This window comes from Protopterus annectens, chromosome 4.part0, assembly GCF_019279795.1.
Source record: "Protopterus annectens isolate FY-2018-M chromosome 4.part0, PAN1.0, whole genome shotgun sequence".
NCBI classification, from domain to species: domain Eukaryota; kingdom Metazoa; phylum Chordata; order Ceratodontiformes; family Protopteridae; genus Protopterus; species Protopterus annectens.
The window spans coordinates 1761233412-1761258481 of record NC_056733.1 but is presented as its reverse complement, the minus strand read 5'-3'; the positions used below and the strand labels follow the sequence as shown (position 1 = coordinate 1761258481).

Sequence of the window (25070 nt, the reverse complement as noted above, 5' to 3'; positions counted from 1 at the left end):
CTGCACATTAAATATACCAGCTCTAACATCACACTACAGTGAGGAAATGGGCTAATTCCCTGTTCCTCACTGAACCGTAATCTCCCTGCACAGTGTCGAAGCCAAATAATCGAACTACACTACCCATTCGATGTAATGTAGTCAATACATTTTGGTTTAACATTCTGCCGACTTGAAAACTGCAAGTTGACCACATGCCAGTCGACCAATGCAGTTTCAAGGTTTTCAGTGTAAACCATATATATATATATATATATATATATATATATATATATATATATATATATATATATCGATACCATTTATTTATTTTTATATGGGAAGACTGGGAGGTGGTACATGACATATATTATAAGTTTATGTAAGTTTAAGGGAAACAAGTTTCTTTCATGACAGGTGGTGATGCCAAGGCTGGGATTCATGGAGATGCGCTGCTTCCCAGAGCAAGGCTTGCATATCACCATATTCATTGCAGCGCATAGTACACATGAATATGTCAATAGTGACAAACTCATCTCTGTGAAGATAGTTGTGATCTGATGTAGAAATCAGAAAAGTGCTAAAAAGGTACAAACCAACCACTGTACAGCAGAGCAAGAGTTAGTCTGCTGAGCAACATAGCAGCCACATTGCAAGTACTGGGAAATCAACGACATTAGGTGGCAGCAGATAGCGTGAGTCAGAGAGTGCTGGAATGGGCTGTCATTAAATGCCACGTAACAATTTCTTACAACACAGTATAAACACTTCATACTTGGTGTCTAGTTACCTATACACTTGTTGGTTCCATTAAGGGGGAAAGAAAGGTGAGTATATGAAAACAGGAAAAGGGGAATATAGCAAGCAGTTGTACTATACCTCTCAAATGTCCAGATTTTCACAGTATGTCCAGATTTCTGCATCATAATTTTGATCTCTGGTTTTCTAGCATATTATTAAGGACTGAAGTCAATAAATAATGACACACATATGAGTTTCAGACTCCAAATCCTTCAGAAAATGCATGCTAACACTGATCATGTTATTTTAGCAACTTTCTAAATTTACAGGTGCAATACTTAAAATCTGCCCCTATTTTTGGGCCTTTGTCCCTGCATTATTTTAGGCTTTGTCCAGATTTCTTGTATTAACAGGCCAAGAGGTAGGAATGGTACACACAGAATGGAATCATAAGGGAAAAGTAGGCAGGGGAGACAGAGCACTTTTTTTGAGGAAAGATACTCTCTCTTTCTCCCTCTCTCTCTCTCTCTATATATATATATATATATATATATATATATATATACATATATATATATATATATATATATATATATATATGCATATATATATATATATATATATATATATATATATATATATATATATATATATATATATATATATATATATATATATGCCTTTGAACGAATTTACATTTCAGCGAAACATAAATCCATGAATGCATTTACACATAAGTGCGTTTCAACAAAAACGCACTTTCATGAAAATCCATTAAAAAAAAACAAAAACAACACTTAAAACACTTTTATGCAGGGAGCAAGCCCCCCCTGCACCCACCACACCTCCCCTACTTTAATATTCTCACTCCGAGATCACACTACAGTGGGGAAAAGGGAATGTCCCTCATCCCCACTGTACTACAATCTCAACAACAGTCCGCTTAGTTGTACATCAACACTAAACATTGATGTACATCTAAGTTAACATTCAAACCACATGTTTTTCTTTATTTACCTACTTTATTTTTTCTTTTACCTACTGATTTACGCGAAAGTGTTTTCGATAAAACGCACTTTCGCATAAATCCACTCACGAATTTCCCGTTTCGGTGAAATGGAATTTGCACAAATCAAGTAGATCCATACATATATATATATGTGTGTGTGTGTATATATATCTAGAGAGAGAGAGAGAAAAGGGATGATGAGAATGGTGGTAAGGAAATGGGAGGGAAATGGGGGAAAGGGCATTCTGAGGGAAACAAACAAGCAAGGAACTATAAACAAACAAACAAACAAGATTGGCTCTGCAGACACTAGAAGGGGGAGATATGGGTTTGACAAAGGCAGACAAATAGTCAACAAATGATGAGAAGGAAAAGAGTACAATGCATAAGGTACGGGCTGTGTCCTAATACGATCAGGCTACATGTCTGGTGATAGTCTGGGGTCTGGCCAACATGCTGGCTCCCAACTGGTCCAGAGGTATGGTACTGTGATCCAAGACATGGTTGAGATTTGTTAGGGTGTCCAGTCGCAGGTGCCACACCCTCATCTAGTGGCCTAATGGCAGGAGTCCACCAGTCAAGTGCATCTGTTATACATTCCTGGAGGGGCATAATACTGGAAATGCAGTGTGTCATTGCAGTGTCAACCTCCTTCTTCACCACCTTTCATACTGAAGTGTAGCAGGCAACTGAATCAGGTTGGTAGAGATGAGACCCCCCCCTGGTGAGACACTCCAAGCCCTATCACCTGCCACAGGACTGCCATAGAGGTATTGCTTGATGGTGGTTAGCATACATATGGCTCAGTGGCAACATCATGTCCTGCAGCAGGGAGGCACGAGAATGGAAAAATAAATTAATATGTTCTACAAACAGTACATTTAATCTAGTACAAGTGAGTAGGTAAGCTGCAAACTAGCCACATTTTACACAAGTTTCAGCTGCCTCATGCAGCAGCCAATATGCCTGATGTTTTCTTCTGCTCTTGCTGAAAGATAAAAAGACACAACAACCTTCTTAAACAGGTATAGGTAATACACAGACATCAGTGCAAATCTATACTGCCACATGTATGAGTATAATAGTAGATGCTTACAAAATGGTTCCATAACCTTATAACTAAGCTGCAAACCACAAGTCAGTTCAAGATAACATTAACTTGATACAGTGCACAGATCCTCATAAATGAAAGGCCACTCATTATCTCAGAGTATGCAGCAGTACCATAACATATAGGCACAACCCAGATTTATTTATCTGAATTTGTTAAATGGAGTAGAGTGCTGACCATTAGTGATCAATTTCAGCCTCAGGTATGGATACATAGCAGAATTAAACATTTGCAAAGCAATACAGTGTGACAGTACACAGCACTGTCCCTGAAGAGATACATTTAGCAATAGAGAAAGCATTACAGTGCAGACAACATAACAACAAGCCAAGCATTGTAGAATACATAGATCTGGCAGCAGCCCACTTTGTATGTCATTGTATCTATCAGAGGAAATAGCCATTATTAGGAATAGAGCTCAGAATGACTGCAAAAACTAACAAAGTAATAAATAAATAAAAACTTTAAAATTGCAATTTGAAAAACAGTATAATTTCCAGACTTTTGCAATTTATTTACCTTAACATTTGCTATTCGCTTTCAGAGATCATCAGGGTGGAAGCACTGTGGGTCATCATACCAGTGCTTAGATTGCTCCAGATCTCTCAATGAGAACCTCAGCCACATCAAACTAATCATTGACCTTATGAAATGGACTCTTACAGATTCACAGTAGTCACTTCCTGCATGGGTTACATAGGAGAAAGTGCACAACTTTGCTTTCCTCAGCATCCCCAGTAGTTACTGTATGTGGGACATTATCACTGTCAGCCATCAACAAGAATATCATGCAGATAGGATAGTGTCTGTGTGTCACACTGGAACTGTGACTTCTAAGATGTGGGCATTGCAACCTAGCACCATTATAAACCATGATATATGCACAGAAGCAGGGAGCAAGCAGAAGCCCTTCAGCACTGCATATTGATGGCATGTGGTGGAACCTTGCTCTTCTTTATGTTACCCATATGTTTACCATGGAGCTTCAGAGAAATGTAGCAATTCATAAACTTTCACATAACCCAGCCTCACTTAAATACATAGCAAGATAACTTTACTATACTTGTGTCTTAAGCAGATTTGCTGCCATTTTCAATGTCAACTGTGCATAAAAAAGGAGCATCAGCACCAGTATAGCTATCAGAATCAAGTTTCTGGCAGTACAGTAGCATATGTTAAAGAAGACACAGCCCTGAGGAGGCACACAGTGTTTAGTAGTGTGGTAGGATGTATTTCTCAAGTGTGTCATACGTGGGAGCCCTTGCCTTGGGGCACAGTAGATAGGTACACAGACTAATCTATGTTATAGTTACCAGAAACGTGTACCTACATATAGCCCACCAAAAATAAAAGCAGCTATGTAACTACATTATAGCTATAGGAAGGAAGCCCACTGCCAAGACTGCCTATCCGTGTATTATCTTGTATGTCACAAACAGTCACGCTGTGTAGATATGCTGTGGGGACATCTGTAGTGGGCCTCTTCATGTTAACATGATAGCCCACAGTCTACTATCACCCATGACCTCTCCCCATGTTGTCTTTTGAAGCCAACCTTTCCCTTGTACAAGCCTGTAGACCTCTGTTTGGCAGCCACCAATATTTATATATCTGTACCTACTGCTGGTCTGGGATATCACTGGAGTACCCTACAGCATATAGCATAGAATATCAATAGCATCTACTGTCTTCCTATTCCTGTGCAAATCTGTAATATTGGGTGCATCTATGGCAACCTGCTGTAATTGGTAGTCAATTGCCCCAAGTTGTGACAGGCAAAGAGCTTTGTTTCTTATTTCCATAGGTGTCATCTACTCCTCTAGAGGTGGTAGATGACAGAGGTTGTACTACTTCAGCCAACCTGAAAATGATTTTCTGCTTCAGGCACCCAGAATCCATGGATGCAGCCTGTTGGGGACAGGTGACGCTCACCAGCTGTGACAGGATTACATCTACCAGACATTAGTCCATGACATCAAAGCTGTCAGAGTTTGGACTACTTCAGTCAAACTGAGAATGATTTCCTGCTATTAGTCACTCAGGATTCATGAGTATTCCCTGTTGGGGATAGTTGGTGCTCACCAGCTGCAACAGGACTATGTTTGGCAGATGTTGGTCTGTGAAATCAGTGACACGGGTGGGCGGAATTCCCTACACTGAAGCAGCTCAGTGCTACACACGTGGCTGCTGCAGTTTGCCCATGCACAGACTCCTGCTTATATGGTGGGGGGATATGGCCACTTCACTCACCACCCTCAACTTTCCAGCCACCCTCAAATCCTTCAATTTGTTGTACATGCTCCCATTTCACTTTAATGACAATGCCTGTCCCTTAAAGGTACCAGTAATACACCACTGGATATTATAATAGCACTAATATTATGATTCGCAAAACAAAGGTTCCCATCAATGTTAACTCACTTCCATATATCACTTGCCGGAGTTATATTAACAGTCCATTACATACACTATGAGCAAACTAAATTATAAACCTAAAACATATAGAATGGCCCCATTAATCCTCTTACTCTACCAGAAGATGCAAATTATACGAATGTCTGCAACTAGCACAATCATTTCCTCTGCTTCTTATAGGTGGACAAACATTACAACTTAATTTTATGACATTAAGAATAACAAATCCTGTCTAATGTTTCAACAACCCCAACCATTCACCCTCCTACTAAAACATTAATTAATCTGCATCAATGAATACCCCTATTATTTTTCCTGTGCTATCTGGTGACATTTTGTCAAACACTAACCTTCAGCAATTCACATGCTACACTGAATGCCTATAGCATAACCAATAAATGGTCCCAGGTGGAAGCCTGTTTGTATCAATAGAATCATGGTTGAAGGTCATGTCTTACTTGCATCCTTCAACCTGTCAACAATACACAGCCTTTTATGATATCAGACCAGGATCATGATCAGGGGGAGGAGTGTTTACATTAGTTAAGAAAAACAACAACAGTAATGCTAAAACAGACAAATACCCCCACATTATCTATTATTGTCTATTATTTAACTTACAATTTCTGACTACACAAAAAAGATGCATTGCTACCATCTATATTCTACCACCTGCATATACAAGGAACCTAGACACATTCCTGGACACAGCACCCCACAGTCAGACACAATAAATTAATAGCAATTGGCGATGCCAATCTAGGCATCAAAGATTCCTTAAAAGCCAAACTCTACACCGTGTTACTGCAGAGGAACCTCCCACAGTTGGTTAGTTTAGGTACTTTGCTTCTCACTAACAAATTTTCACTGCTTGACATAATTTGTAGTTTTCCAGATTAGTGTCTCTCTTTGCAAGCTCAAACTAACTACCTAAGTGACCGCTGCCCTGTGCTTACTTTTCAAAAACTGTCATCTAACAACATAAATGCCAGACTAATCGCAGAGATCTCTGAAGATAGTATAAATGACTGGAGACCTATTACTCTTCTGCTTGCCCTAAGAAGGCTTTATCAGTATTCCCCAACACCCTACGAGTAACACAAAACTCACTATCAAATGTAGAAAAATATCCTGGCTGTCAAATATCCCAATATTCCCCAGCACCCTGAGAATAATACAAAACTCATTATACCTATTTAAAACAAGCCACCTCAAAAGTAATAAAGTAGCTTGAATATCAAATATCATAACTTATGATAATGAGGGATACAGGATGGAAAAGCTGGGAGTTACATCCACATAAAGCACACAAACATCAGCATTACTTGACACTGAAAAAGTCAGAATTAGCACTAATACAGCCAAAGCCACCTACTGCAGGAAAATGTAACAAATGGGTAACCCAAACAAAATTTGTAACACTGTCAAATCTTCATCCAACCACAAAAAAGCTTTAACATTAGGGGAAAGACAAAGCCTTCAACCACAAAATGGCCAACATTTAAAACACAATATTATTAAGCCACTTGTATTTAACAATGTCACCACGCCCAAACTCATGCAAACTTTGCACAGTTCTCTTGCCTAGCCCTATTTTAACTTCAAAGGTATTACTAAAAAAATAGTTATGGATGAACTTAATTCACACCTAAACATCTCGAGAAAGCTACCATCATCCATCTGCCTAACACTATACATCCCTTAAAACAGAAGAGAGCTCCAGAGAGACCAGCAATCACCATAGATCCATTAGGCAAGGTGTTTACAAACAAATCCCTGACTACATCTCAGAATATGACATTCACTCAGGTAGGCAGTATGGCTTCAGACCTAGATACAGTACCTCAGTTGTCATTTTTCTCACGGAAAAATACAATCTACAGCAATACTGATGAGGCTAAACTTATTGGTACTGTATTTACAAGCCATAAAAGAGCATTTGAATGTGGCGACCATATTATTCTGCAAAAAGGTAGACACCACAGGTTTCGGATGCTGCATGCAACTTGTTTCAGAACTACCTACAATATGGGACTTTTGCTTTATCTACTGAGTATAATGACCCCAAAATCTATGCCTTGGATATGGTTCCTCAGAGAAAAATGCTAGGACCTTTGTTGGGACCTTTGCTGTCCTCATTGTTCATCAGTGATCTCTCCTGGGATATGCCTGATTTAAAGATCATGCTATATACGGATGAAGTTGTTATTACTGGGTCATCGTTAATAGAGAGTAAAATTACTGAATCATTGCAAAAAAGGCTTCAGGCTGCTCAGGAACTGGATCTGCACAAATAAACCAACACTGAATGACAAAAAAATCAGCAGTCATGTTATTTGGAGCAAACACTAGACAGGCATCAGTGCAGCCACTTCACAGCCTGGACCCACTCCTACAACCACTTCTACATATATTACACAACAAAAATACCTGGACCTTCTGCTAGACCAGGCACTTAGTTTTCAATCTCACATCAAATTTCAAGAACAAACAGTACTCACTCAACTCAGAGTAGCCTACAAAATGTCCCATTTGCTGACATTAGAAAAGAGAATAACCATTGCCATCAATGTCATATCGCCAAGGTCAGAATATTCCCTCCATCTATTAGCCTTATACTCTCAACAAAATATACAGTTTCTATGAGGTCAGACAATAACATATCACGTTTTATCATATCACTTCTCCCTACAAAAAACACTGCCTTTCCTTAAAAAAATACAAACAGCTCCTAGTGAAGAGTGTGGCCTCTTTTCTCCTGAACATTCTTACCTATAGAGTTCTAAACAATTGCTACTGTCCCACACTCAAGCACCCCTTGCATTTTAGGAATGCTTATTACTTCCTCAGAAATGCTGATGACAAGCATGTTAATAGGCCATCTTACATCCTAACAATCATTGAAACAGCATTCAACAAATCTGCAGTGGAGCACTAGAATAAAACTTCACAGGATATCAGATCAATCACCTCTCACAGACTTTAAAAAAAAGCAAGAAAAAGCACACCAGGGAATCCAGTCAATGTCACTGATTTGACAGCCATGGATAATTTTCACTGAATAACTAAAAAAAACTTTACCTATCTATGACAGCAATACATTTCAATCAGGTGCTTTTAGCACACTAGCTTTTTCCCTTACGTGTACTGCATTACTCACCTTTACATACACTTTTCCCATCTGTCATTTAATTAAGCACTAATTCCCCACCCCATCATACTACTTCTGTCACTAAACCATTTCCTACTATCCACAGTTGTTTAGTCATTACTGCTTTCCATCCTCTAGCCACATCTACCCTATTCTCTCCATTTACTCCTGTAAGGCATGTTCACATTTATTTTGACTATTCACTCCTATTTTCTAAACACTTCAATGATACATAATCCTACTCTATCCACTACTTCTATATTTTTCTCATTTCAAGTTAATATTTACTCATTACTGCTTACCTATAGAGTTACTATGTAACTTGGAACTTTTCTCCCTGGGCCTCCACTGAAAACTAGCCTTTTTGGCTCAGTTGGACATTTCTGGTAAACAAATGTAAAATAAAACAGAAATATTCCTTTTATAATATCTATTGTCCAGTTCAACTTTTTATACCCTGGAAGGATTGCTAACTCTGCTCTAGCCACAAATTATATCCTACATCTCTTCCACCTTTTCATCCATCACTTGTGATTTGCCATTCATTTCATTTCTTTTTAAGTATAACCATTCTGTACTATAGTTTGCAACAATCCACATGAATAACAACACTGCGCTAGCCTTTAATTACAAACTTCCTTTTTTTTCCTCAACCTTCCACCGCTGTTTCTTTTTTATTTAAATTATACCATATCTTTATGTAAATACTGTTGTTGTGTACACAATGTATTTTTCCAAAACTGTACTTATAATGCCTTACTTTCTTACTTTGCTATAATCTTCCTAGCCCTATTTGACCTGAGTCCACCAAAACGGAAAAAAATCCCGGTAACTTACAATGCTGTGAGAGCCTTGTATTCTTTCTCTTTGCAGTTTAGTATGCATTTGGATTATTCTGCACTTCCTTCCTGTTCTTATTGGGCTCAGCAGCTTTCTAATTGCTTATTCCAGTGCTTGAAGGAGTCACCCATGTTAGCTAGCCTCAAGAGGTCTTTTAGGACTCACTTGTTTAGTTGTTTAGTCTGACTTTTAATTATCCCTGTCACAGTTTTATTACATTTGATCTGATTTTTGATGACTGCTATAATATTTAATTTCACCACATCTGATTTTCATGCTGAACATTGCTTGTTTGCATGTCCTAATTGTTGCAATGTACTTGGTTAATAAGGACACTAATGAGGTGAATCTCTTGTTAGCTAGGATCAGAGTTGACAAGTGGAAAAATAGAATATCAAGAGTTTTTTACTCAAGGAAGGTAGGATGTATTCTAATCCAATGCAAATTTTTGACTGCTAATTGGAATAATAACATTATGTCAGTGTGGGCTGGACTCATCATGAGATTTTAAATGACATCAAAAGGTGCTAAGTATATAAATCTTGATATGAAGAACACTAGCACCTGTTCCTCCTGTCTACTGGATTAGATTTTACAAAAAGGTGATAAAATCTGTCCAGTCACTACAAAAGATCTACCACTATTGTTAATTCTGTAACTGCCTTTTTCCTCTGCTTGCAAGAGTATTTATCCAGAAAGGGCCAGTGAAATTACTATCAAAACTGGATTCTCATGGTCCAAAATGTAGGTACACAGCAACTTCTCTATAGTCACATGTCCCATAGGGGCATACAAGAACAAAGAAATTCCTAGTGCAATGATGCAAGGAGGCAGGGGAGCCACAAATGGTATAACAGAACAGGAAATACACCGTGAGCTGTTACAGGCATTGTCTCACACTCTCAGCACTAACATTTACTGACACCTCAGTCAGAACACTATATTCACAAGAATATTAAAGCACTTTCACCCACAGTTTCAAGCCACAATTACTGTCAAAGACACGTTTTCTTTCAAAATGAATTACAATCATGGTAGTCGTACAAGAAATTATAATGATACCCTGTAAGACAGACAGTCAAAAATGAGGCATATAATTATAGTAGCAACCTGCCAGTTGCTTATAAAGTACAGCTGAGTAAGTAATCCTACCATAACAGTAGATGTTTGAGCACATCACTTCTGCAGTAGCCTGAGCTATATGGGATGTTTCACCAAGGCTTGCCCCTTACACCAGCCAACCTCCAAAGCTTTAGTGAACCTACCACACACCATAGCTTCTGACCTGCATAAGGAGCATAGGGATTAAAGAGAGCCTACATCCCTAAGAGTTCAGAACTTTCTTGCCCCACTAACGAAAAACATTAAATACACTCTGGTTAACAATAAATAAACTCTAGGTATTGGAGGGTGGGAGTGGATACTACAGCAGTGATCTATTTGAACATCTATTGATATAGTCAGATTACTTACACAACTGTACTATGTTGTTCATCATATCAGTGCTGCAGTAGCTTATGCTATATGTGATGAATACCAAAGCTTTTATCATATAAGGGAGGTAGAAGATGGGTTAGAATCCAAGAGCCCCTGGAGAACAGCTCTAGCAAATTCTGCTCTGGATCTAGAAAAGGAATCTAGTTTGTAATGTTTGGTAAAGATGTGTATGGATGACCAACTTCCCACCTCTAGCAAATTTCTAGAGTCCACCACTTTAAAAAAAGTTACAGAAGTAGCCATAATGCTAGTAGAACTGGTCCTGACCTTGCCTGGAAGTGTTTGTTTATGATGAGAATAACAAAAGGCAATAGCCTTAAGCAACCATCTAGGAATCATGGTTTGATACTGCTTTTCCCTTTGTTTTACCATCATAGCAAATTAATAATAGATAAACTATCTGATGGATTTGTTTCTGGCAATATAGCATCTGAGTTGCCTATCGACATCCAAAATATATAAATGACTGAATTCACTAAATAATAACAGACATTTGAGTTTTAGATGTAATATCCTTCAGGAAATGCATGGTAACACAAAATATTTTATTCAAGCAACTTTCTAAGTTTATAAGAACAATATTTAAAATTGATCCCTATTTTGGGGTCTTTTTCACCCTATTATTTTTGGCTTTGTGCAGATTTCTTGTGCAAAGACATTGATAGGTAATGGAATGAAAATGCATCTGACTTCCAGGCCTGAGAGCAGAGAGTCCTGTAACAGAATTTATCAAGCTGTCTGTTGTGGATTGAGGCAAACAGAACTGTTTGAGTTATTCCCCACAAAAGGACCAATCCTGGAAGACCCATGGGTACATCTATTTGTGAAGGTTTGTCCTGGTCCTGCTCAACTTGTCTACAGCAATGTTTTGCTCTTTAAGTAGCTTAGAGGGGTAAACTGAGCTGAGTTACTAGAGCCCAGGCTACCACAGCTAGTCAGCACAGGGGGTAAGACCAAGTTCCTCCTGTTTGTTTATGAACCACATTACTGTGGCATTGTCTGTGATAACTCGCAAAAGACCAGGAATCCATAGACAGTTCAAAGATATGACAGCATATATTACAGCCATCGTTTATTTGATATTTATGTGTTTTGCCCTGTCCTGTTCATTCCATGGACCTTTATCCCTTTGAACACAACTCCCCAAGTGAAGTCTGAGGTTTCTGTTGTCACCAACAGTGGAGCTGTCTCTAGGGAAAAAGAAAATCATGGGATGGGAGTCAAATGATCTACCCACCAAAGCAACTCTCTTTTCACCAACCCCAGTACTGAAAGCTGAAAAGACGGGAGTGTAGGTGCTGAGTCCAGAGGGATTTGACAGACCATTCAATTTTCCTCATATGTAGTCTGACCAAAAGAATCATGAGAATAACAGAGGCCATATACCCGAGAAGATTGAGATAATCCTCAGGTTGGAAAACCTTAGAAAGTGGGTCCTGTAAGGGACAACTTTGTTTTGAGGAAGAAAAAACATCCTTAGTGATGTATCCAGAAGACATTCTAGAAACACTACATGTGGGAAGGAGTGAGAGAAGATTGAAATCCCAGAACAAGTAACAGGTCAGGGACTTTTAACAATCCTCAGAGGAATCTGACATTATCAGACAATCATCTACAAGCAGAAAAATGTGACTGCTCTGAAACCTATAGTAGGCAATCACAGGAGCCAGGCAGGCAGTTGTGAATACTTTTGGGGTGTAGATAACCCAAGGAGTAATACAGAAAACTGAAAATGTGAGCCAAAGATAGAAAAATGCAAAAAGCAGCTGAAACCTTCAAGGACTGTAATGTGATGACAGGCTTCTTTTAAATCTAAGGTTACTAGAAAACTGCTTGTAGAAATTTGCAGCAAAAGAGACTGAAACAATAGCATTTTGAATTGGGTAACTCTGATGCAAAGGTTTAGGAAAGAAAGGTCTATCCCTTTTTGGGTACCAAAACCCTCATGGAGTAAAAACCATGTCCAGGAGTACAGGTGCTATTGCTCCCTGAACCAACATGTGATGTAGAATAGGAGAAAAAAGTGGGGTTTGCTTGGGATGATGTGCTGGAATTCTCCTGGAATGGGGGAAGGAAGTCCCAATGACAGCTGTAACACTTGTGAATGATTCTCAGAATCAAGAATGCAAAGTAATTTGGCACCAAAGAGTCAGATGACAACCATATCAGGATGGGGAGGGGGGGGGGGGACTAAGGCCACTCATAGCCAATTTTTTTAGTTTTTAATTTTGTGTGAGGTTGTGGAAGGAAGTTTCTTTGTCTCTATAGCTTTTCTGCCACTACATTTTGGAATTTTACTCACTCAGATCCCTTTTGGAAAATTTTATTATGCACTTTCAAAGATGAGCCTACAGTGGAATTAAATTTCTTAAATACTTCTGAAAGGAGGGCAGAAAAAACTGGGAAACCCCTTTAATTAATTTTCCCATTTCCTCAACCATTTTGAGGACATTTACAGAAGAGATGTGAAATAAAATGTCTTTATCCAATGAAACATTAAGAATTCGTAGAAGTTTTAGCCTCTGACCAAGGAAGTTCTGAAACTAACTTCTTCATATTATCAACAGAGGTTAGAAGAAATCTAGACATATGAACTTGAAAATTTACAACCCTGAAGACCACGCTAGAAGAGGTATAAACTCTTTCCAAACTTATCCAAAGTTCTATCCAGTTTGTCAGAAGGCACAGGATTAGCTGCTGAAATCTGCTTGGAAGAGGTTGCCTTAGCCAAAGAAACCACATTTGGGTATTCCCTAGGATTGCCAAAGAGGTATATGTGTGTTTGAGGAACCTTATATAATCTATCAGATTTTCTAAGGACAGGAAAATGAGTATCACTGAAGTAACTAGCAGCCAAAATGGCATATTCTAGGGCTGGTATCACAGGGGGAATATGGTTAAGGAAAGTATTTCTTTAGTAATTCAGAATAGCTCGGCTGAGAGTCTGTAAGTTTTCTCTCCTCTCACTAAAACATGTCCATCATTTTGACAGAAGTATCAGAAAAAGATAGTCCTTCCAAAAGGGAATATGTAGAGAAACCTCCCTCAAAGTCAGATTCCCTATCATTAGACGAAGACATGTGGGAAAGATCATCTCACTCCCAACTGAGAGTCTCAGTATCCAAGAGGGGAGAAAATCTTCCCCTTTTAACTAGGGGAGAGAAATCCAAACTGAGTAATTGAAAAAAAAAAAATAAACAAGCATTATCAAAATGTGTCCAATCACCTCAAAAAAAGAAGGAGGAGAAATAAGCCTACTCTTCTCTTTCCTCTTCCTAGGGATCTTACAGAGAAAGAGTCTAAAGAAATGGTCCCTTTCTCAGGTAAAGTGTTCCTCAGAAGTAATGAACGGACAATTATCTCTTGGTTCCTTACCCAGTGGTATCAAAAGTGGTTCTTCCTTCCCCAAGATGGGTAACTAGACAGGCGCAGAGGACTTGCCAACCTCTCAGTCCATAGTGGCTTCCCAAGGAGCAATACTAGAAGAACCAAGAAAAGAAGACAAGAGGTCCGAGGAACAAATCATGGCCACAACAGATGCACTCACCAGCAGCTGAGACACAGAAGCAAGACTACAATTCAAAACAGCAAACTGTTCCAGATTGGTAATACATTTATAATTCTAACATATATATCTCAATAATCAGAACCTTTCAGATGATTAAACCACAACTGTTCCTGCAGTTTTATCATACAGGCTAGGCTATCACTTTGTTGTGAAAGTACTACATTAATTTTAAAGACTTAATTATTAGAAAGGTTAAAAGCTTTCATAGAAACCCCTGCATTTATATTCAGAACTGAGATATCTCATTCTTCCTGTTTATGGTGATAATAGTCCTTGTGTGGTCTAAACTGTAGCAAGTTCAGAAAAGAGCTTTTTATGGGAGGAGGGTACTAGTGGCAGATGGAGGATGGCATCAGGCACACAAACTACAAGTTACACCTCTGAAAACCAGAATTTTTAAGGAGATTAAGGTGAAATAATACTAATGAGACCATGAAGCCCTGCTTTACACTGCAGTTATATCAAGATACCTCAGCTAGTCACCTTCATCACTGTCAGCTTCCTATTTATCTATACTGCTCAAAGTGTAGTCGGTATACTTTGTACAACCTTGGGAAAAGTTGGATGATCACATTTTAGCAGACTTTTCTTCTGTAAACTAATGAGCAGGGGTTGAGTACGCACCTGTCCCTTGCCGCTCAAGCACTGCGTTCTTTAATTTTGGCACTGAAGAATCAGGAGTCTTTTGTACCCGATGTGCTCGATAATACAGTCCTGATGCCTTTAGTTGTGCAATGTCTTCACTTTTCTTTTCTTCTTTATTGACTGTCTGAAACATATTAAAGAGAAGCAGGACATTTTAAGGCATGTGCTATGAACCTATTTCTATAAGAATTAGAAAGGTACAAAACCTTTTACAAAGGAAGCACTTTCGATGTTAGATCAATAACTGTAAAAAGGAATAAACAGTATACTAAGAAAAAGAAAAGAACGGTGATTAAGTTTGGCTAAACAACTTATGAAACAAAATGTCTGATTTCTCTCAGTTCTGACTGCTGAGGATACTGGTCAAACGTGCAAGTTATAAATTGCAATGATTTACACTATAGACAAGTCTGTTAGTATGCTGGTGATGTGCATCATATGTAAATATCTTTACTACACTGTGAACACACCTAACAAATGCTATATTACAGAAGGTAAAACAGCATCCCTGGTTAGCACATTAGGGATATTGCTAAAATTTCATCCATCTGCGTGTGGAGCTCAGAACATCAGAGTCAATTTCGTTTTCAGCCAGAGCTGTTAAGCCATCTGCTCAAATGAAAGAACTTTTAGTACTTAGTCCCAATAGCGACTGCCAAGGGACTATGCAGTTGTTTTTTCAGTAAGGCAAGATTTTACTGTCAAAAAATGAGTGACAGTAAGACTTTTGAATATGATCTTTGTGAAGCTACTAGAAAGAGCCTAATCTGGTGAACAGTGCCCAGAAACTTCAACCTTTCAAATCTGTTGTCAGCAGCAGTCTCAATATTTTATTGACTAATGGAATGCATTCACAATCGGAGCAAAATGATGGCAAGAAGGTGAAAAGGGCAAACATAAGAACTTATGCAGAAATATACATAAATTAAAAAGCCATTAACATCCATCAATACATTTATAATAATTGTAAAATACTACCATGAAACAGAGAAAATGATATCGTGACCAAGAAACCTGAGAGTTTCTTTTTATCTGTAAATATGATCACATAAAACACATTCATGCAGGGGAAGTAATTATTACATAACTTGTAAATGAGATGCTGCTCTTTGAAGCATGTTGATGAAGTGTGCAGTGTGTTAAGATGCACAACCTCTTTCATTAATATATTGTTTTACTAACATGGGAGATTATTGACTTGTGTTAGTGGAGGCAAATTAAGATAATATTAGCATAACAAGTTTGGATGAGGATGGTTATAGCCATTATTAGTACACTGTTAAAAGAACTTATTAAACTATAATTATTGAGATGAGAGCAATGGCTATTTATCTAATATGTATATATACAGAGGCTTATATCGAATAATAAAAGACCCCTACTGTTCTGCATACACTTCTCAGAAGTACAGGCAAACACAGGAGAACTATGGCTAACCAAGTTCACTGATGACTGCAAACTGGGAGCCATAATTTACTCCCTGGCTGACACGGGCATCCTCCAAAAGGGCCTTACTGAGATGAACACCTGGTGTCAAAGTCAAGCTAAATGCCAAAAAATGCATAGTCATCCCATTTGGGAAAAACAAAACACCCACAAATGACCACATAGGTGGCAGCCCCCTTAATACAGAAGAGGTAATAAGAGATTTGGGGACCCAGATAGATAGTAATCTCTCCTTTGACAATCATATTGCCAAAGTAGTTAGGAAATCCTTCTATGTGGCCCATCTAATTACTAAAGGATTCGCATCTAGAAATAAAGAGGTTGTAGTGTCCCTCTACTCATCACTCATCAGACCCATCATAGAGTACAATACCCCATTTGGGATGTACCTCACAAGACACTTCCAACAGCTGGAGAGACCACAAAAGTACCTCACCAGTGGCGGCTGGTGACTTCAAATCAAAGGAGGGCTGCAGGAGACAGCTGAATGGGTGGGGTCAATGGAAGAGGTGTGGTCAACTAGAAAGGGGAGGAGCTATGCTCAAAACCACAAAAACTAACTTTAATTAAATACGCTGCCCTGGGTGCCAAACCGTCATTATGAGAGTCCAATCAAGACAAAATGAAGTGTAGAAGAATAAAAATATTTCAATGCATTGGCTGCATGACAGCTTACTTAATATCTAGATGGAAACAAAGGTTGTGAGGCATGAAAAAATAAATTACTTTTTAAATACATTACTGGAATGCCAGTCAAAATCAAGTATAAGAAAAACAAGCAGCACTTAACTCAAACCACTTCTCCTTGCACTGCAGTTCTAATTATAATTTATACTGGACTTTATTAAAGCACCAAGTAACACGCTGAAAGTAGAAATCTCTGTGATGCCCCCACTTGTAAAAATGTTTCTTATCCAAAAAAGACCTGCTGCCTGATAACAACTATCTACTTGTTTCATGGGGAAAATATGATCAAAGTAAAAAATGAAAAGCAAACAAGAAACAAGCTCAGGATACATTGCTTAAAGGATTACTGTACAGGTTATGGACCACACGTGATTGGCATTCTGTTTAGTTTAAGGAAAGCCTGCAGAGATGACTGGAAGTCTCCAACAAGTATAATGAGCTTCTTAAAATAATGTAATCCTGTCCTTTATTACAAATACTGTCATATGCATTTCAATACCCAAGGCTTATACATTATCTAGTTAAGTATTCTCTGCATGGCAACAACAGAAAGGCTTTCAATGTTGGCAATTCTTTAACAGTATGCTTATTAAAGCTTACTTGCATCTTACGATCTCAGACAAGCTTACCTGATGGTCATTAAAGCATTGCTACTTAAACACAGAGCAACAGGCACTTTGAGTAATAAGCATAAATCAACAGTACAAAAATATGACAGAAACCAGACAATTCTGCAAAATCAAGGACAGATGAAAAGACACTGTAGTACTTGTGTCTACCTTGGATGGCGGGATACTCTGCACATTTACATTGCATAACTACTCCTTGCATTACTTGGACACATCCAGGGTCACTACACGGGGGAGTGGGGTGCAACAAGTATGTCACAATTTGAAATGTCTCTGGCTGACTGTGATGGCCCTAACACATTTGTCATACCTCTCAACCTCAGAGCAAGATATCTGGACAAAGCCATACAGAGAAGTGGGACAAAGGCCCAAAAATAAGGACAATTTTTAATATTGCTCTTATAAACTTAGAAAGATAATAGAATAGGTGTTGCATTAGTATGAATTTTCTGAAGGGTATGAAATCTGAAACTCAAATGTCTGTCATTATTTTCTAACTTCAGTCTTTAATGATTTGTCACTAATTTGCCAAAGAAACCACAATTATATGAAAAATGGACCAAAAATGTGATGCAAAAATATAAAATAGCCACACAATACAGCTGGGAACCTGTCAAAGAAGGGGCACTTTAATATTAGTACTGCTAACTTGGGCAGCTGATGAAATAAAAGAATCTACATGCATTTCTAAAATAAAAGTAATCTATAACTCTGATTATTACAGTTATTTCTTAATTGTAAACCCTCCATGTTTTCTTCCAAAATTGCTATTTTGCGGAGGGATTATTAGGGGGAAGAGCAACATTTTGAGCCAAAATCGGGGACAGTTGAGAGGTTTGGCTATGCCTAATTCTATAAAGCAATTTATTTGCATGTACCTCTCAACCTGTTAATGCAATAAATCTGGACAAGGCCAAATATATTGGGGGAACATATAAACAGTACTAAAAATTGCTCTTGTATAAAATGAGACAGTAGATAGAATAACAGGTCTTACTTTAGCATGCATTTTTCTGAAGGTTATGAAGTCTGAAACTCAGTGTGTCATTATTTAGTGACTTAATTCCTAAATGATTTGCCAGAAAACCACAAATTTTATGAGGAACAAACCAAAAATAAGAAGCAAAAATCTATTCATTCTTTGAAAATCTGGACAGTTGGGAGGTATAGTTCAGCTGGGGCTGTCTTTGAGTTTGCTGCCCTTCCCGCTCACAAAATCATGGTCGAATGGAGCCTCCCCCCTGCAGCCATTCCAATGATCCATTACTTGGCTATTTCACACCATTTACCATAAACACTAATGTGCATACTGCTTTACTTCTAATATGATTTCAACTTCATGTGAAAGTTTTATTTTGCATTTTACAGCACAGACACTAAGACATCTGCTAAACAAAGCAATGCAGTCTCACAATGAAAACAGATTTAGCATTAAAACTCCTCTGACCTTGAAACTCACATTCATTGAAACAGCATTGAAACCCACATTCAAAGAAAATACATTTTGCCAGTGACAGATAAAGATTAATTCTGGGCTATTTTCAAATCATAGGCCCCTTGCATATGAAACATACACGTGGTCTTTGATACACCTTTCTGATTTTATTAAATTATATTCCTTGTACAATACAGTAATGTTGTTAGAGGGCGTTTTAAATTTATTAAACAATGAAAGAAAACGCATGCACCAATAATGACAAAACTTCCCAATTCAGAACATTTTTCCAGTAAACAATGAAATAAAATGGATGCACCCATAATGACAAAACTGCCCAGTTCAGAACATTTCCATCATAAAAGTCTACTCAAACTTCTACAGTCCACCATTATCAGTAAATATGCACAATTCTACAGTCCACATTATCAGTAAATATGCACAATTCTACAGTCCACCATTATCAGTAAATATGCACAATCTCTGAAGAAGTAAAAGTCATCTAAATAATTCCACATTAAAGAAATCTGTAACTAATGAAGAGGTTGCTGCTAGCAAACACATTTATATTTCATGGTTTCATCGAAAAATAAAGTGTCTGTTGCCCCTGAGGAATAAATTGCCTATATTACATTAAAAAATGATAAGCTAGTAATATTGCAATAGGAAATGGATGGCAAACTGATAACAGGCTCATAGTTAGTACCTTCGCCAAGGAGGACATTCTCAGTACGGCAGCATCCACCCCTTCTGGGAGTAGAACTCACAGCCTTCTGCATCAAAAGCAAGTACACAACCTGTTGTGCTATTAACAATGTAAGCAGACTTAGCATAAGCAGCACTAAACTTCTCTTCCCCTGCAGCTCTCAGCTCCTTGTAAAATCTACTCAATACTCAACTGCATCTCAACTTCGCAGCACAAGAAATCTGGAAAAAGCCAAAATTTATTTGGGGTGGGGTCAAAAGCCCAAAAGTCAGGGACACATTAAACATTGCTTGTATAATCTTGGAAAGTTGCTAGAATAAAATGCTGTGTTACCACCATACATTTTACTGCCAAGGTCCCTGTACAAAACAGTCAGAGCAGTATACCACTACGCCAAATCAACTGCTTTGTGAAAGAGAGGAAGACTGAAACTTAAATGGTTATCATTTAGTGAATTCAGTTCTCACCATAGCTGTCAACCTCTTAGAACAAAACACCTAGACAAACTCAGTAATGAGGGAATACAGCCCTCAAACATATTCAGTGAATTCAGTTCTTGCCATAGCTGTCAACCTTAGCACAAAAAACCTGGACAAAGCCAATAATGAGGGAATACAGTCCCAAAAATAGGGACAAATTTCAAATATTCATCTTATAAACTTAGAAAATTGCTAGAATAAAAAGGTTGTGTTACTATGTATTTTCTGAAGAATATGAAGTCTGACATTCAAATGCCTGTCAATTTTACTACTGACGGAGGAAAAACAATTTTCAGTAGAGGCCCAAGGAGAAATACTGCAGACACGTCTTTGTAAAATGGCAGGATACCAGAACAAATCCACACAAACACAGGGAGGAGATGCAGACTTCACACAGAAGGCACCCCAGCCAAGAATCAAACTAGAAAACCTATCACTGTGAGGCAACAATGCTACCACTGCACCATCAGATATGCAAGTGATCAAACATTCAGAAACCTGAAGTCTGAAATTCAAATGCCTGTCAATTTTATTTAACATTTGTTAACCAGGACAGTCTGACTTGGAACAAAAAAACAATTTTCAGCAGAGGCCCAGGAAGAAATAATGCAGACATGTCTTTGTAACATGGGAGGACACAAAAGCAAACCCACACAAACACAGGGAGAAGATGCAGACCCCACATAGAAGGCACGCCAGCCAAGAATCAAACCTGTAGCTGTGAGGCAACAGTGCTACCACTGCACCATCAAATATCAAGCATTTAAACATTTAGAAACCACAGATATTATGAGAAATAGAACAGATCAAATATGAGGCAAAAATCTGCAAATTTTTTTACAAATGGTGGTGGGTAGGGAATTCAGGCCCTTAACACCTGCATACAGGGTTCAAGCCTGAGGTATTCCCTACCACACCACCATGAGTTTGCTCTAGCCACCAGTATATAGCAACTGGGGAATTTTACACACACACACACACACACACACACACACACACACACACACACACACACACACACACACACACACACACACACACACACACACACACACACACACACACACACACACACACACATACACACACACACACATACACCTTGCCGACGGGTTACATACCTGCTTACCTTGCCGCCGACCCTTTGCCAGTATTCCTTGCGCGATTGGTCCATCCCAAACAGTCCAAATCTGCGATTAGTCCAGCCTGCTGCTGCAGTCCTTAGTGCCTCCATTTCATGATGTCACCGCCACACAGACTGCTGGGCATCTTGGGGCCGAGATGCCTTTCCCCAGCAGTCCGGAGTGCCTCCATTTCGTGACATCACCACCGCACAGACTGCTGGGCATCTTGGGGCCGAGATGCCTTTCCCCCTATCTAGACTGCCGAGTAAGCAGTCTGAGAGCATCCGCACACTTCCAGGAATTTACTGTTTTTGTGTTTCTCTCTATTTTATTTTTATTTGTTTTTTAGGTGGGAGGACTGCAGTCCTGCAGTCCTATGGCACGAGCTGCCCCTGTACCTCACCAAGAGGATTACTGGCCTCAAACATATGTCCTATGCAGCCCAACTAAAAAAACTCCAGCTGTACTCAGTGGCATATCGCTTACTCAGAGGTGATCTTTGCCTGACTTACAAAGCCATGTCCAACTCAGAATTGATGGATATGCTCCACCTAAAAAAATCCAAGTCACTGCGAGCCACATGCTCTAGTGAGCTAAACCTCACCACAACAATAAATAGAACATGCTGGAGGGATAGATTCCTGTCACAGAGACTCCCCATGCTTTGGAACAAAATTCCAAACTACATTAGGCAGAGCCCCTCACTAACACTCTTCAAGAGAAACCTTGACGAGTGGATGGGTAACAGTAAATACACCCCTGGGATCACGTCATTGGCAGTGCTTGACAGAGGACCAGTTAATTAATCAATGGGGCGGCGAAAGCTGACACACTCTGGCTAGGCTTATAAATGCCCTCGGGCAGATAGCCTAGTACCTACCTATGAACCTATGAACCTATGAAAAGTGTATGGTAACCACGCTGCATGGATATTTATCTTTTGACATGAGTACTGAACTCAAACAGATCACAACTGCTCTTTTTCACTGTTAAACACAATGTGAAAAAACTACATGTTATAAAGTATACCACTATGAGTGCCAGCTGCCAAACAAAAGTCCAGGCAGTATACAAAGCACTCTGCGGGCATTGCATACTCATCTTGGAATAACAAAAAAAAATAAAAAACAAAACCCAAGGGCCAGGATTTGGAAACAATTCTAGTAATATGCACCCTTACACTACTTTACAAAAAAGTAACACACATACATACATACCTATGATAGCTATGTACTGTGCAAGAAGTGACATATATATGTTGATCACATGTGCAGTACATGCTTCAGACATGTCACAAAATGAAGAAGATGTGGAAGAACATTAAAGTCTGTTAATACAATTGTATTATTTCGAAAAAAAATTAAGCAATTTAATTTTAAATAACATTATTACATAATAGCAATAATCCACTTGTGTGTGGGTAAAGCAGGATTTATTCATACTTGGTTTTGTTTAATCATTCGGATTCAGATAACAACCATGGATAAACTCTGTGTTACTCAACACTCAGTCATAGATTATTGATAAATTATACCGGTAAGTAATTTCGATGTACCCTATTTGCTTCACATTTTGGCTACTACACTGTATTTGTCATGTAAGATGATGTATCTTGATGTTCAAGGCTGATTTTCTCCCTAGGTATCTAACACACAGGAGATGAGAGTAACTGCATACACCTGCTTAGTACTATGTTAATGAACTTGTTTATTAAGATACTGCTTAGTATGCAAAGCAAACAGAGCCCACTGCCAAGGATTTGACATGATTTGACATAAATATGATGAATAAAATACCCAAAACCTTGTTTTGCTCTACAATATCCCATATTCATTCTTTCTGTTTACTGTGTATAATAATTGTTGGGTATAACATCAGATGCTGTGTTTACAACAGTACATCTTAAACATACTCATAATGACTATCATGCATTTTATAAATATTGAACCTCATGGAATCTATCAGTAGCAGCCTGCAACAATCTCAGCAGTAAAAATGTGGCATAAATTTAAGATAATTACACCAACATTAACAACCCTCCCTTGATATTTCCTGGCTGAGCTTATTATTTCTGCCAATCAGAAAACAGCAAACTTTCAAGAAGCTCTCACACCCAAAATGGCATATCCACTCATTCTGATTCATGCTGACATCATGCACAATATACATGAGCATACATATCCCCTGCATGTTAGCAATTATTTTCTGCCACTTACACACTGTAGATTTCAATTGCTTTTATCAGTGATGTCTGCTTTTTGTGTCCAGTGCCTTACAACCCTACAAGTGTCAGTGTAGTCATGAAATTATCACACATACTCTGCAGTAACATTCCCTCTCCTGTCTTAGGAAGGAGCAGATGTAAAGCTTTGCCATACATGTTGGGAGTTCAGGCTGCCAATGGTCATTTAGAGGATGAACTTCTTCACTTCCTAGTGACCCAGAAGATGACAACCACTGAGTGTTCCTCATTCAGACACTGGACATACATTACAGTATTGCTAAAAGGCCAAGTAGATTTTTTCACTATAATAAAAGAAATTATTTGAAACTCAGTCTGATGAAGAAAAAAAAAACATCAATTGTCCAATCTGTTGACTACTACATAATTAAATAAAAGCAGTATTTTGGAAGTTGCTTTCCTCTCTGCACCAGCCATACTCTTCCAGCTCTAAATATACTAGCATTGAGATCACACAATAGTGAGCTTAAGAGAAATTTAATTAGCGCACTTACTCACAATCTCAATATAAATGGCTATATCAAAACAGAGCACATAACTAAAACAAAAAAAGCCCCCCTGCACTTCTCACACCCCATACTAACACTGATATTGCACAACAGTGAAGCACTATTTATTTATTTAAATTTGTTATCCAGGATAGAACTGGTCTCTTTGGACTGCTTACATGTTCAGCCCCAGAACATAAAATAGAAAATACAATAAAGTACAGAATTTAAAACTGGTATTACAGCATGGCTAATGACAAGAAAGTAACAGTGAATTGGGAGACATATAATACAAATTCAATCTGAAACAGTAAGCATTGGGAGGGAGATGAGATATTCATTGGCAGAGTAATCTATAGAGAGTTAAAGAGTTACTATAACTAATAGGGGGAGTAAAGAGTATGAGAGACATAGCCGGCCTTAGGCATAGGCCAACTAAGAGGCCGCCTAGGGCGCCGCTTTAGTGGGGGCACTTTACCAGTATTTATTTGGTGTAGGTAGACCAGGATAGGGGCACTGGTTGGTGTGGTGAGAGGTGCCATTGTTCCCTTTGCCTAGGGCACCAGTTGACCTAAGGCCGCTCCTGATGAGAGAAATTAGTTGCACTTGTGTGCATCATACATAAAGCTTATGTCCTGGATGTTTGTTTAAAATGAGGGACTGTATCCAAACACTGGTGCACATCAGGAGTTGAAAGTGGAAGGTGGTAGAATTAGATAATTGCACCCATTGTGTAACAAGTTTAAAAGATGTCTTTAAAGAGGAGGTGTTTCAGTTCCTTTCCGAATACTTTAGGGGGAGTATTCTTTAAGAGAGGTTAAAGAGATTCCCAGGCTTGAGGCCCGAGTTTGGAGAAGCTGTAGCTGAGCAGTGTACCT

General features: G+C 38.5%; 1 protein-coding gene across 5 annotated transcripts in view; it reads right to left on the bottom strand.

The window, feature by feature from the left end:
* The window catches only part of LOC122800009 (SH2 domain-containing protein 4A-like), a 484425-nt gene that overhangs the window by 104896 nt on the left and 354459 nt on the right, over positions 1–25070 (bottom strand). For all 5 annotated transcript variants that reach the window (XM_044069469.1, XM_044069468.1, XM_044069467.1 and 2 more), the window contains exon 5: positions 14936–15080. In XM_044069469.1, the coding sequence (XP_043925404.1) occupies positions 14936–15080 (145 nt within the window). The remainder of the gene's footprint in view (positions 1–14935; positions 15081–25070) is intronic.